Source organism: Salmo trutta, chromosome 17 (genome assembly GCF_901001165.1).
Source record: "Salmo trutta chromosome 17, fSalTru1.1, whole genome shotgun sequence".
NCBI classification, from domain to species: domain Eukaryota; kingdom Metazoa; phylum Chordata; class Actinopteri; order Salmoniformes; family Salmonidae; genus Salmo; species Salmo trutta.
Genome location: NC_042973.1, coordinates 44653965 through 44668058, shown reverse-complemented (window position 1 = coordinate 44668058; position 14094 = coordinate 44653965). Strand labels below are relative to the sequence as shown.

Below are 14094 nucleotides of genomic sequence, written 5' to 3'. Positions count from 1 at the left end.
AATCGTGTACATGTCATATTGACAAAAGACAGTCAGCATATTCATGTATGAGAACAGGGATTAGGGTTGAAATGGTGTCACGCTCCTCCTCCAATTTACTAGCCAAGCACGTGAAAATACATTGTTGCCATTGTTTTCCCTTTCCCGGTTTACATGCTACGTAAGATGCACAATTAATACCGTTTTGTTGCTGGCATTCAAATGCAACATGTAAAGATGGGACTTTGGAGTCTCATCAAGTCCCACAACCAGGTAAAGATCCAAAGACAAGAATATGATATTCCACAAACGCTTCTTCTTCCAGTAAACAAGACGGATCTGAAGGCTGATCTATTCAGTCAGATTGACGTCAACTTTGTTTCTCAGGAACTAACTGGTCCTTTGTCCAATTCTCATCAAAGTTGTCAATTTAATCCACTATGCCAAAAGGCACATGATCAGTCATGCAGAGGTGTTTGTCATTCCTCCCTTTATCGCTACTCGTGCCCCAAATCTCAGCTTTGTCAGGGCTTGATAAGTGTGTTTGAATTGTTCAAGGCTATTGTTTCCCTCCAACACACACTATCGATTAATAGGACCGGCATCGTATGCTTTTCTTGCTGCACGTCACTCCTTTCCTTCCTTGTATTGCACCGTTAACGTCTGTGGTTGATTGATATTCCTGAAGCTGGACGTGGCCCCTGGGGGCCTCATCAGGGCCACATTTATTTACAGCTCTTATTAATGATCCACTTAGTTCTGCTTTATTAAACTACGCTCACAGCTGCTTCCAATCTGCAGGCAGGCAGTGTGATGGACCAGACGAGAGAGAAATCCATGGAAAGTTCCCCAAAGTTTATCCATCCTCTATGAAAACAAATCTATTTACATGCTCTGTTCCCAGATAATTGGAGAGAGTGGAGTAAGCTTAGGTAGGACTAAATCAATTATTTTAGGGTGTGTTACTTGTTACCAGAAGAAGGTGCAGGTGTAATTCAGAGGTGTCAGCTAGTATTGATGGAATGAATGGACAGAGCTGTTGCATGTATGGCGTTTTTAATTACCCTGCTCGTTTTCTCTAGCCTGGTTAAACCAGACTGAACCCTGCACTCACCATTACACAATGGTGACCACAGCCTCCAGTGTGGTTTAACCAGGCTTTGTCTTTGCCTCGTCATTCCCAGAAGCGTCTACCTGTATGATGTCAGAGTGGATCAGCTGGTCTCCGTGCAGTGTGTCCTGTGGGATGGGGATGAGGTCTCGGGAGCGCTACATCAAACAGTTCCCCGAGGATGGATCCATCTGCTCTCTGAACACTGAGGAGACGGAGAAGTGTGTGGTCAACGATGACTGCTGTGAGTCTCACTGAAACATGGGGGTACTAGTTGCTCTGAGTCTTTGTGACATTAGGATCATATTGTGAGTTCAGGCCTTTTGTGTTAAAGCTAGAATCCTTAGTTGCTACACCATTTAGTGGTTAGAGCGTTGGGCCAGTAACTGAAAGGTTGTTGGATCGAATCCCCGAGCTGACAAGGTAAAAATCTGTCGTTCTTCCCCTGAGCAAGGCAGTTAATCAACTGTTCCCTGGGCGCCGAAGACGTGGATGTCGATTAAGGCAGCCCCCCGCACCTCTCTGATTCAGAGGGGTTGGGTTAAATGCGGAAGACACATTTCAGTTGAAGGCATTCAGTTGTACAACTGACTAGGTATCCCCCTTTCCCATTTTTGGACTTATAATTCATGATATACTGCATACACATTGATTCTTAAAGAATATATCTTATTTCCAGGATTGGGTAGGTTACTTTCTAAATATAATCCGTTGCTCGTTACCTGTCCAAAATTCGAATCAGTAATGTAACTTTTGGATTACCCAAACTCAGTAACGTAATCTGATTACATTCGGTTACTTTTAGATTACTTCCCTCTTAAGAGGCATTAGAAGAACACAAAAATGTAGGTTACCAATTGAACCACAGGATAAATCAATGTTAAAGTTTACATAGCTGGCCATATATGGATGTTCAATTTACTTTATTTGTTGGTTATGTAGACTTCTTGTAACCCATCGCTTTCTACTACATACAATAATAGGAATAAATTATATCTTTACATTAATATATATAATTTATAGGCAAAAATGAATGTAGCAACTACAGATTGCCCCTTTTAAGTCTATCAAAAGTGTGCGAGTTTGAGCATGTGTCCATTAGGCCTATGGATTTTTTTGTTTTATCAGCATGAATTAAATTGAGCAATAAAAGCCTCACTTTTATTCCATATGCTGGGATCCACACTATGCAGCTGTTGCAAGAGTGCATTTTTCACTGGCTGTCCACTGGTTTAAAAAAAAATATTGATAGGCAGGCAGTTTAAACTTCTTGAATTCAACCATTATTGGGTTGAAATACACACTTAGATTTGTGAACAGCCATCCACAACAACCACTATCCGCAAATAGCTAAATGAGAGAGCAGCAATGTGATTCACATCAATGCGCTGTGTAGATATCAGTGGAGGCATGTAATCTGTTACTCCCCAACCCTGCTTATTTGTCTCATGAGCTTAGTTCAACTGTCATACCCCATCAGAACCCAAAATATAAGCTAGTTTTACTCCAATGTTTGTAAACAACGTAACTGTAAACAAACACTGAATAGCCTAAAAACATGCTTAAAGCTATAATTTTTATATTATGGATGGTCAGTCCTTGCATCAATTGGTCTGTCGATCAACTTGAGAGTGGTTACATTTCTCCAGGCCCACCCTCAGCTTTTTACCAAAACAGAGGCGGGGTGTTCATTTGTTTTTGTTTCAACATAGGATTGTAGCTTTAAAGACTACGATAGGATGTTTAGTCTATAATATGATGGCGTGATGATGTATAGTCAAAGCAATCTAGAACAGGACATGAAAACAACCACAAATCCTATGTTGATCATCTTCTACCTATGTGTAATAGATATACCTGCGCATTATGGTCACGTGGGCCGGCATTCTAACAGCTTCCAACATAATCTTTTTTACTGTTGCCTAGGTTTTAACTCGGCCCTATTTGTATGAACCTGATCCTTTATCACCGTATGTACCTCTGTGATGAATGGTTAGTGCCCTTTGTATAGCCATGTGCATAATGGTCATGTGAGGTGAAATGTGTAAATATTTTTGGATGTGAGCGCTCACTCCGTTTGACCTGATAAAGATCCTTCTGAATCGAAACATTGTCAATAAAGGTGGTAACTGTGAGCATATTCAGTGTGCGGGCCTTTCTGTTCTTTTGAGGTACACTTCCTTTGAGCAGCTGCTATATGCCAACAGGCTTATTCAGTCAGTGTGTTAATGAAACCAAGTTTCTCAAGTAATGTTAATAACAGTAATCGCAAGCTACCATAACAAAAGAACCATCCCATTGTATGAGCGTTTATCTGTCCCTGTCCCTTCCGTTAGCCCCCAGTAGCTGTGTGGTGACGGAGTGGGGTGAGTGGGTTCCCTGCAGCGCCACCTGTGGGCTGGGCATGAAGCAGCGTGAGCGCATGTTGAAGATGCCCCCCTCGGATGGTTCCATGTGCAAAGTGGAGGTGGCAGAGGTGGAGAAATGCATGATGCCCGAGTGCCGTGAGTAACGCCCCCCCACACCCACTCAACACCTGCCTCATCCCCCAGGTCCCGGGCTGCAGGCCAGAGACACTCCATCTAAAAGCACTGTGACAGGCAGCCTTGTTCAGCCATCTGCCAAGGGGCATCTGTAGTTTTTATGTATCTAGATCCAACAGGCTAGGTACACACTAAAATTGACAGAATATCTCAGAGGAGAGAATGCATGAGAATACACTCAGTGTACAAAACGTTAAGGACACCTGCTCTTTTCATGACATACACTGACCAGGTGAATCCAGGTGAAAGCCACAGTATGATCCCTTATTGATGTCACTTGTTAAAACCACTTCAATCAGTGTCGATGAAGAGGTGGAGACCGGTTAACAAAATATTTTTAAGCCTTGAGACAATAGAGAGATTGTGTATGTGTGCCATTCAGAGGGTGAATGGGCAAGACAAAAGATGGAAGTGCCTTTAAGCCGGCTATGGTAGTAGCTGCCAGGCGCACCGGTTTGTGTCAAGAACTGCAACGCTGCTGGGTTTTTCACGCTCAAAAGTTTCCCCGTGTGTATCAAGAATGGTCCACCACCTAAAGGACATCCAGTGAAGCATTGGCGTGAAAATGGGCCAGCATCCCTGTGGAACGCTTGTAGAGTCCATTCCCTGAAGAATTGAGGCTGTTCTGAGGGCAAAAGGGGGAGGGGAGACTCAATATTAGGAAGGTGTCCTTAATGTTTTGTACACTCTGTATATTCACCCAATGAGATCATTTTAAGTCCCACGTATGAAAAAACAGCAGTTGAAGGTAGCGTAAATGAATGTTGTATGTTGAAACTACCGAACAGCAGTTGATCTGAAGAGCAGGGGACATTATTATGTATTATGTGTGCAGACTGACAGTCCCATGCTTGGTCTATCTATCCCTGCAGACTCTATTCCGTGTATGCTGTCTCCGTGGTCCGACTGGAGCGACTGCAGTGTGACATGCGGGAAGGGAGTGCGTACACGCCAGCGCATGCTCAAGTCTCCAGACTTGGGGGAGTGTACTGAGGAGCTGGAACAGGTGGAGCGGTGTATGCAGCCCGAGTGTCGTAAGTGTCACCATCAGATGTTGCCATGCTGTTTACCACTACCATCAACGCCAAAACACAGTGTGACCACTAGAAACTAGTGCCCAACTTTGTGCGTAATATTTTACATTAATATGTTTTTTTTTTAGCACTGTCAGAGCCTGGTCCCAGATCTTTCTGTGTTTTATAGCTGACTCCTATGGTTTGTTTTGCATAATAATAGCCTGTGTGTTGCCAAAAAGGTGTTGAGACTTAGGCTCACAGACAGACATAGTGGAAATCAGACACCAGGCAGATTTCCGTCATGGAGGATTTGACATCTTCCGTCTCCTTGTACTTTGACATTTAAACTGGAGGTCCATGATTTATATTCTAATCGGGTTCCTTGCAAAGTAAAAAACAAATGTTCTGCAACGAATACACAATTGTTCCCTGCAAAGTAATAACAAATGTTCCGCAAAAATACACAATCGTATTATTCCATGAATGATGCAGTCAAATGTGAAAATGGATTATGGAAAGAATTATTGAAACGAGAAATAGTTTTCTGGTTTTCAGGCAGACTGATATAACATGAAAAGATGACAATTTAGTCAATTTCTTTGTGTTCCGCTGGTTGAAATGAAAACCATACCAGTCCCCTACTGGACAATATAAGCCCTCAGCGTCTTTTAGCAAGGGTTGACTTGCAATAATAACACACAGCTAAGTTTGTCGCTTAAATTAAGGAGTTTTCATCATTGTCAGGTAAGTAAGTAGTTGTCCAATGAGCATGAATAGAGACATTAGCAAGTAACTTTTCACTCAACCTTTCAATACCCCCCCCCCCCCAAACCATTTCATATCTCTCCCCAGCTACGGACTGCATGGTATCAGAGTGGACGGAGTGGTCTGAGTGTAATAAGTCCTGCGGTAAAGGACACACCATCAGGACGCGCATGGTGAAGCTGGAGCCCCAGTTTGGAGGGGAGCCTTGCCCCGAGACGGTCCAGAGGAAGAAGTGTAAGATCAGGAAGTGCAAAAGGGGCTCCAGGGCCAGTGAGGAGAGGAAGAGACGGCGGGGGGGAGAGGTGGGCGGAGGGAAAGAGAAGAGAAGGGGCAAACAGCAAGAACGAGATGCAGCAGTGGAGGAACAGCCAGGTCAGTTATCATCGTCACCTTTATGGCATATATACTGTATACAGTGCCTTGCAAATGTATTCATCCCCCTTGGCGTTTTTCCTGTTTTGTTGCATTACAAGCTGTAATTTAAATTGATTTTTATTTGGATTTCATGTAATGGACATACACAAGATAGTCAAAATTGGTGAAGTGAAATGAAAAAAATAACTTGTTTCAAAAAAGTCTAAGAAATTAAGTGGTGTGTGTATTTGTATTCACCGGCTTTGCTATGAAGCCCCTAAATAAGATCTGGTGCAACCAATTACCTTCATAAGTCACATAATTAGTTAAATAAAGTCCACCTGTGCGCAATCTAAGTGTCACATGATCTGTCACATGATCTCAGTATATATACACCTGTTCTGAAAGGCCCCAGAGTCTGGAACACCACTAAGCAAGGGGCACCACCAAGCAAGTGGCACCATGAAGACCAAGGAGCTTGGAGTATCTGTCCATAGGACCACTTTAAGCTGTACACTCCATAGAGCTGGGCTTTACGGAAGAGTGGCCAGCAAAAAGCCATTGCTTAAAGAAAAAATAAGCAAACACATTTGGTGTTTGCCAAAAGGCATGTGGGAGACTCCCCAAACATATGAAAGAAGGTACTTTTGGCCATCAAGGAAAACGCTATGTCTGGCGCAAACCCAACACCTCTCATCACCCCGAGAGCATCTTCCCCACAGTGAAGCATGGTGGTGGCAGCATCATGCTGTGGGGATGTTTTTCATCAGCAGGGACTTAGAAACTGGTCAGAATTAAAGGAATGATGGATGGCGCTAAATACAGAAAAATTATTGAGGGAAATCTGTTTGTCTTCCAGAGATTTGAGACTGGGACGGAGCTTCACCTTCCAGCAGGACAATGACCCTAAGCATACTGCTAAAGCAACAATTGAGTGGTTTAAGGGGAAACATTTAAATGTCTTGGAATGGCCTAGTCAAAGCCAAGACCTCAATCCAATTGAGAATCTGTGGTATGACTTAAAGATTGCTGTACACCAGCAGGAACCCATCCAACTTGAAGGAGCTGGAGCAGTTTTGCCTTGAAGAATGGGCAAAAATCCAAGTGACCAGATGTGCCAAGCTTATAGAGACATACCCCAAGAGACTTGCAGCTGAAAAAGGTGAAAAAGGTGTCTCTACAAAGTGTTGACTTTGGGGGGGGATTGGGTGAATAGTTGTGCTCGCTCAAGTTTTCAGTTTTTTTGTCAAATTTCTTGTTTGTTTCACAAAAAAATAAAAATATTTTGCATCTTCAAAGTGGTAGGCATGTTGTGTAAATCAAATGATACAAACCCCCCAAAAATCTATTTAAATTCCAGATTGTAATGCAACAAAATAGGAAAAATGCCAAGGAGGGTGAATGCATTCGCAAGCCACTGTATATACCTTTGTTATTATCATCTTCATCACTGTCTTCATCATTATCATCATCTTCATCAAGACCATCTTCATCAAGACCATCTTCATCACCTCTATTATTGTCATTAACTCTTTCAGCCGTGTTCCACATTTTGATTAATGTCATTGTCAAGCCATGCTTGATTCATGATTTATACACCACCTTGATGTATCCTTTATATCCCAAATATAAAGGGCAAAACATTTATAGGACAAGTCATTGACGATGATTTCACAGTGACTCATTAATTCTCCATGAGTCCCGCTGAGGTATCTGTTGTCCCTCGAATGTAAATAGACATTTCTCAGTCAAGGGTCAAGGGGCCCATGCAGCCCACTCTCAATCGCCCCGCCCAAGGCTTGAGAGGATCAACTCTGCCCCCTCCTCCCTCCCTCTCTGCCTTGCCAGCCGGGCGCAGAGCAATGGCTTTGTTAGAGTGGCTACACTCAATGCTGATCAGCCCTGTCAGGGTGATACAGTGACTGGTCCAGCTCACAGATGGTCGTCCTGATGATCCAAGCAGGTAGAGGCCGAATAGTCAGGGTGGGCTTTGGACTGCTGCCTCCCAACAGAGACAGGCCTCTTTAACCTGGGGCCAATGAGCTGTAGACAGTGACAAATACCCCCACCGTGGTATATCCTCTAGGGTTGCTAGGCAGCATTACCCCCCCACCACTTACCATGCATAATCAGTAATAATGGAAATGGAGGCTGGACAGGGACTCCTTGTTTTTACACTGTCAATTTATGACAGATCAATCTGTTACGAGTGATGATGATGATTGGTCATGCAATGGAGGCTTGAACATTGCACATTTGATAGGTCTCACTTGTGATCACTCACATTGAAGTTGTAGTTCACTTTATTTGAATCAAGTCTGTATTGTGGATGTAAATTGCATGTTTTAGAGTTCAGACACTTTTTTGGCGATTTCACTTGGTTTGGAGCAACTTACCCCAACCAGCGATACACTTCCTCATGCTTGTTCTGCAGTGCCAGGGCTTGGATCAAATATGAACAAAAGCAAAAAGAAAACACCCACATTTTTTTTAAACGTCAACACTCTCAGTGTAGTGCTGCAGGTCTTCAGACTTTATCTGCAACATTACTTTCCATTTTGGACCGACTTTTGGAAACCCTGCTGTACACTATATTTGCTTGTTTTTTCACATAAACATTTAACATTTACATTTAAGTAATTTAGCAGACGCTCTTATCCAGAGCGACTTACATAAACTGAAATTAGGCGAACTATTCGAATTTTAGCAACCAGGAAATGGCGGAATGATTTCTGCGTAGTGCATCTTTAACTGATATGTCATATTCAATTAGGATATTACTAAATGGGATGGATTTGGCAAACTAAAGAATGTAATCTGAAACCCTCCTCTCTTATGTCATTGACTTGTTCCCACAGGTTGCAAGATGAGGCCCTGGTCCAGTTGGACAGACTGTACCAAACACTGCGGCGGGGGGATCCAGGAGCGCTTCATGATGGTGAAGAAGAGAGCCAAGAACACCCCGGCACAGGTCACCAGCTGCAAGGACAGGAAGGAGATCCGCGCCTGTAAAGTCCATCCCTGCTAGGGGGCGCTGCTGTTTATCTGTGTTTCTCTGTGATATTATACGATGCACTCTGTTAGGGTTGGGGGGAGGAAGGAGAAGCAGACTCAGTCAGTGTTGATTTAGCCAAGGTTGGCAGTCAGTGTGGTGGAGACAATCCACTTGTGTGTTTGATGGAGATAAGAGATTCTCCAGAGACGCCATTACTGTAAGCATTTAGTGGATCACTGGGCTGAGGACGAGACCAGCGTCAGTCATTAGTCTTCTAGTAGCCTCATCACTCAGCAGGCCTATGTATTACTATGTAACCAACACTATACAGTACACCACAACTTCACAACCACACACAATACAACACGTTTTTTTACAATGTTATTTTTGTCTTTATACTACCGTTGTATTGGCTTCACTAGCTAGCAGTGATGACACTCTTGCATGTCTAATGTTTCTTAGTCAGAAGACCTCACTTCACTGGTTGTGGCCCTAGACTTCAAACTGTGGCCAGATTATGATGATCACCATGTTTAAAAGGGCAGTTGCAAATCTTAGAAAGAGCCGCATTAGTCCAGGCCCCTAGCCTAGGGCATCACAAGGAATTAGCTTTTGGCATTTTTTTTCCTGCCCCAAATGTTTTTATCCGGGTCACTCCAGCATTCCTGTATCATTAAGGCAGGTCTCCAAACATCACTGCCCTGTTGATTTGGGCATAACAACCCCATTGGTTGAACCACAATACTCCATACAGTTTGTACAAAGTAGCTCTGTATACACAGTAAGACTTTTTCGAAAATAAGTGTTTGATTGTAATGAAACATTATTAAATGAAAATACCAACCAAGTAATTTATAAAAAATATTGTATCCTGTGGTTAGTTTGTTAATTTGACAATTATGTTCCAGAACAAAGCACAGGTGAACGATCATTCCAGGTTTTTGTATGCCTCAAATAGATTATTCTTTTCAAGACAAGAATCTGTAGTGACTTTTTATTCCATTGTAAAACATGTAGAGGCTTAAACATAGAGATGCCTCATTGAGAGGACAGCGATTGTGTGCATCATTAGATATTGTGTTCTTTTTGTTGTGTATTTTGATAAAAATGTCAGCCAAGACTTGTCAAACTCATATTTAGATGTTCTCATTCTTATTTTTTCTGTCCTCTCTATCTTTTTTTGCCTCTACACCATATCACACCATATTTTGGAATAAATCACCTTTACAATAAAAGTACATGTGAGAAATAATTCTGAATGTCTTTTTGCTCATCACACTTTCTTTTGACAGAGCATGTACTGTACTTTCAATGTCTGCCTTGACTGTAGGCACAGTATGAATCCACTAGGTGGAGACCGTGAAAAGGAAATTGAGAGAGGAAGAAGGACCTTGCAGCTTAGCCACTTGTCTGAAATGACCTAGCTCAATCATACAGCGCTTGTATGTTATTGTAAAAGCCATTGTTTCATATTGCTCTCAATGAGATAGTCATTGACTTTGACAGTGAGTACCCAGCTCCAGGGTTCGAGAGATGAGCTACCTCCCAGCTGCACTGTATGAGATCAACCAACAGGGAGAGAAAGAGCACAATTTATTTATAAATGTTCTTCTGCCACTGTCAAATCAGCCCTGTGCCTCAGTTACTGCTCAACCACAGGTTTAACCAGGGCTGTGATAGATTTAAGAGAACCAATAGCAGATGGACTTTAAAAAACAATCTCTCATTTGACTTTCTTCATCACAAAAGGTTTATTTTTCATTTCCATTCAATGTCAAACCATAGAGAGAAATTAACAGTTGCATTCCTTTCTTGAATTTCAAAAGGGGAAGAACACACTTGTTTTTCAATAAGGTAAGCATACAATGTGTCTTTCTAAATTGGTCTTAGCCGTAATGGCCACTGAGTTGATTGATTGGGTAGTGTTAAAGCCAGCCACTGTAGCCATGGTAACAAATACAGAGGCCTACATTGTACACTCATGAAAGATTTACTATGAATTGTGGGAGAGACACTTGCTGACACAGATATTAAATATCTATGGTGGGGGGGTGAGGCATCCGCCGAGATGAATTGCCGAGCACCAAAAATCTCATTTTACTTGTCAGATGCGTCGTAAACAACAGGTGTAGACTAACAGTGAAATGCTTACTTGCGGGTCCCTTTCCAACAATGCAGAGTTAAAGATAAAAAATTAAATATAGAATATAAATAGTGACACAAGGAACACAGTGAATAACTAATAATAAAGAGTCAAAATAACATGGCTATATATAGAGAGTACCAGTACTGAGTCGATGTGCAGGGGTACAAGGTAGTCGAGGTACTATAGCAATGTACATATAGGTAGGGGTAAAGTGACTATGCAACAGGATAGATAATAGACAGCAGCAGCAGCATGTGTGTGTGGTGTCAGAATGCATGTGTGCGCATGTTATGTGTGTGTGGGCGTATGTGTGTGTGTGATTGTGTAGGTAGAGTCCAGTTTGTGTGTCAGTGCAAGAGATTTAGTGCAAAAAAGGGTCAATGCAGGTAGTCCGGGTAGCCATTTGATTAACTATTTCGCAATCCTGTTTAGCAGTCTCATGGCTTGGGGGTAGGAGCTGTTCAGAATCCTATTGGTTCCACACTTGGTGCACTGGTACCGCTTGCCGTGCGATAACAGAGAGAACAGTCTATGGCTTGGATGGCTGGACTCTGAACATTTTCTGGGCCTTCCTCTGACACCGTCTGGTACAGAGGTCCTGAATCGCAAGGAGCTCAGCCCCAGTGATGTACTGGGCCATACTCACCACCCTCTGTAGCACCTTGCGGTCGGGTGCCTTGCAGTTGCCGTACAAAGCGGTGATGGAGCCAGTCAGGATGCTCTCAATGGTGCAGCTGTAGACATTTTTTAGGATCTGAAGGCCCATGAAAAATCTTTTCAACCCCCTGAAAGGGTAGAGGTGCTGTCGTGCCCTCTTCACAACTGTGTGGGTGTGTGTATGAACCATGTTATTTCCTAGTGATGTGGACCAGTGGAGGTTCCTTTTGTGAGAACAGCTCATAATAATGGCTGGAATGGAATGGATGGAATGGTAGAAAACCCATGAAAACTATGTTTTTGATACTATTCCATTCACTCCATTCCAGACATTATTATGAGCCGTTCTCCCCCAGGAGCTTCCAATGATGTGGACACTGAGGAACTTGAATCTCTCGACCTGCTCCACTACAGCCCCATCAATGTGGATGGGGGTGTGCTTGCCCTTTAATTTCCTGCAGTCCACAATCAGCTCCTTTGTCTTGATGACGTTGAGGGAGAGGTTGTTGTCCTGGCACCACACTGCCAGATCTCTGACCTCCTCCCTATAGGCTCATCCTACCACCGTTGTGTTTACAGCAAACTTAATGATGGCATTGGAGTCATGCATGGGGGAGAACAGGGAGTATAGGAAGGGACTAAGCACACATCCATGAGGGGCCCCCGTGTTGATGATCAGTGTGGAGGATGTGTTGTTGCCTACTCTCACTGTCTGGGGATGGCCGTCAGGAAGTCCATGATCCAGTTGCAGAGGGAAGTGTTCAGTATCACGGTCTTAAGCTTGGTAATGAGCTTAGAGAGGACTATGGTGTTGAATGCTGAGCTCTAGTCAATGAATAGCATTCTTACATAGGTATTCCTTTTTGTTCAGGTGGATGAGGGCAGTGTGGAGTGCAATAGAGATTGCGTCATCTGTGGATCTGTTGGGGCGTTGGAGTGGTTCCAGGGTTTCTGGGATGATAGTGTAGATGTGAGCCATAAACCAGCTTTTCAAAACATTTCTGGCTATAGATGTGAGTGCTCTGGGGTGATAGTCATTTAGACAGATTACCTTGGTGTTCTTGGGCACGGGGACAATGTTGGCCTGCTTGAAACAAGATGGTATTACATTTCTGGTCAGCGATAGGTTGAAAATATCAGCGAAGACACTTGGTCAGCGAATGCTCGGAGTACGCGTCCTGGTATTCTGTCTGGCTCTGCGGCCTTGCGAATGTTAACCTCTTTAATAGTCTTACTCACATTGGCTACGGAGAGCAAGATCACACAGTCGTCGGGAACAGCTTGTGCTCTCATACATGGTGACAGATTATTTCATTTACAATTCAATGTATCACAATTCCAGTGGGTCAGATGTTTACATACACTAAGTTGACTGTGCCTTAAACAGCTTGGAAAATTCCAGAAAATTATGTCATGCTTTCGAAGCTTCTGATAGGCTAATTGACATCATTTGAGTCAATTGGAGGTGTACCTGTGGATGTATTTCAAGGCCTACCTTCAAACTCAGTGCCTCTTTGCTTGACATAATGGGAAAATCAAAAGAAATCAGCCAAGACCTCAGAAAAAATATTGTAGACCTCCACAAGTCTGGTTCATCCTTGGGAGCAATTTCCAAATGCCTGAAGGTACCACGTTCATCTGTACAAACAATAGTATGCAAGTATAAACACCATGGGACCACGCAGCCGTCATACCGCTCAGGAAGGAGACGCGTTCTATCTCCTAGAGATGACCGTACTTTGGTGCGAAAAGTGAAAATCAATCCCAGAACAACAGCAAAGGACCTTGTGAAGATGCTGGAGGAAACAGGTACAAAAGTATCTATTTCCGCAGTAAAATGAGTCCTTTATCAACATAACCTGAAAGGCCGCTCAGCAAGGAAGAAGCCACTGCTCCAAAACCGCCATAAAAAAGCCAGACTATGGTTTGCAACTGCACACGGGGACAAAGATCATACTTTTTGGAGAAATGTCCTCTGGTCTGATGAAACAAAAATGTAACTGTTTGGCCATAATGACCATTGTTATGTTCAGAGGATAAAGGGGGAGGCTTGCAAGCCGAAGAACACCATCCCAACCGTGAAGCACGGGGGTGGCAACATCATGTTGTGGGGATGCTTTGCTGCAGGAGGGACTGGTGCACTTCACAAAATAGATGCCATCATGAGGAAGGAATATTATGTGGATATGTTGAAGCAACATCTCAAGACATCAGTCAGGAAGTTAAAGCTTGGTCACAAATGGGTCTTCCAAATGGACAATGACCCCAAGCATACTTCCAAAGTTGTGGCAAAATGGCTTAAGGACAACAAAGTCAAGGTATTGGAGTGGCTAGCACAAAGCCCTGACCTCAATCCTATAGAAACTTTGTGGGCAGAACTGAAAAATGTGTGCAAGCAAGGAGGCCTACAAACCTGACTCAGTTACACCAGCTCTGTCAGCAGGAATGGGCCAAAATTCACCCAACTTATTGTGGGAAGCTTGTGGAACGCTACCCGAAATGTTTCACCGAAGTTAAACAATTTAAAG

The 14094-nt window shown here is 43.1% G+C and overlaps 1 protein-coding gene across 3 annotated transcripts in view; it reads left to right on the top strand.

The window, feature by feature from the left end:
* The window catches only part of LOC115152269 (spondin-1), a 142438-nt gene extending 132423 nt beyond the window's left edge, over positions 1-10015 (top strand). The window contains exons 13-17 of one of the 3 annotated variants that reach the window (XM_029696957.1): positions 1167-1334; positions 3427-3594; positions 4506-4667; positions 5502-5786; positions 8627-10015. In XM_029696957.1, the coding sequence (XP_029552817.1) occupies positions 1167-1334; positions 3427-3594; positions 4506-4667; positions 5502-5786; positions 8627-8796 (953 nt within the window). In that variant the 3' untranslated portion in view covers positions 8797-10015. Of the gene's footprint in view, positions 1-1163; positions 1335-3426; positions 3595-4505; positions 4668-5501; positions 5787-8626 lie in introns of all 3 variants that reach the window. The other 2 variants (XM_029696956.1, XM_029696958.1) reach the window with 2 other exon arrangements.
* Positions 10016-14094: the final 4079 nt, after the last annotated feature.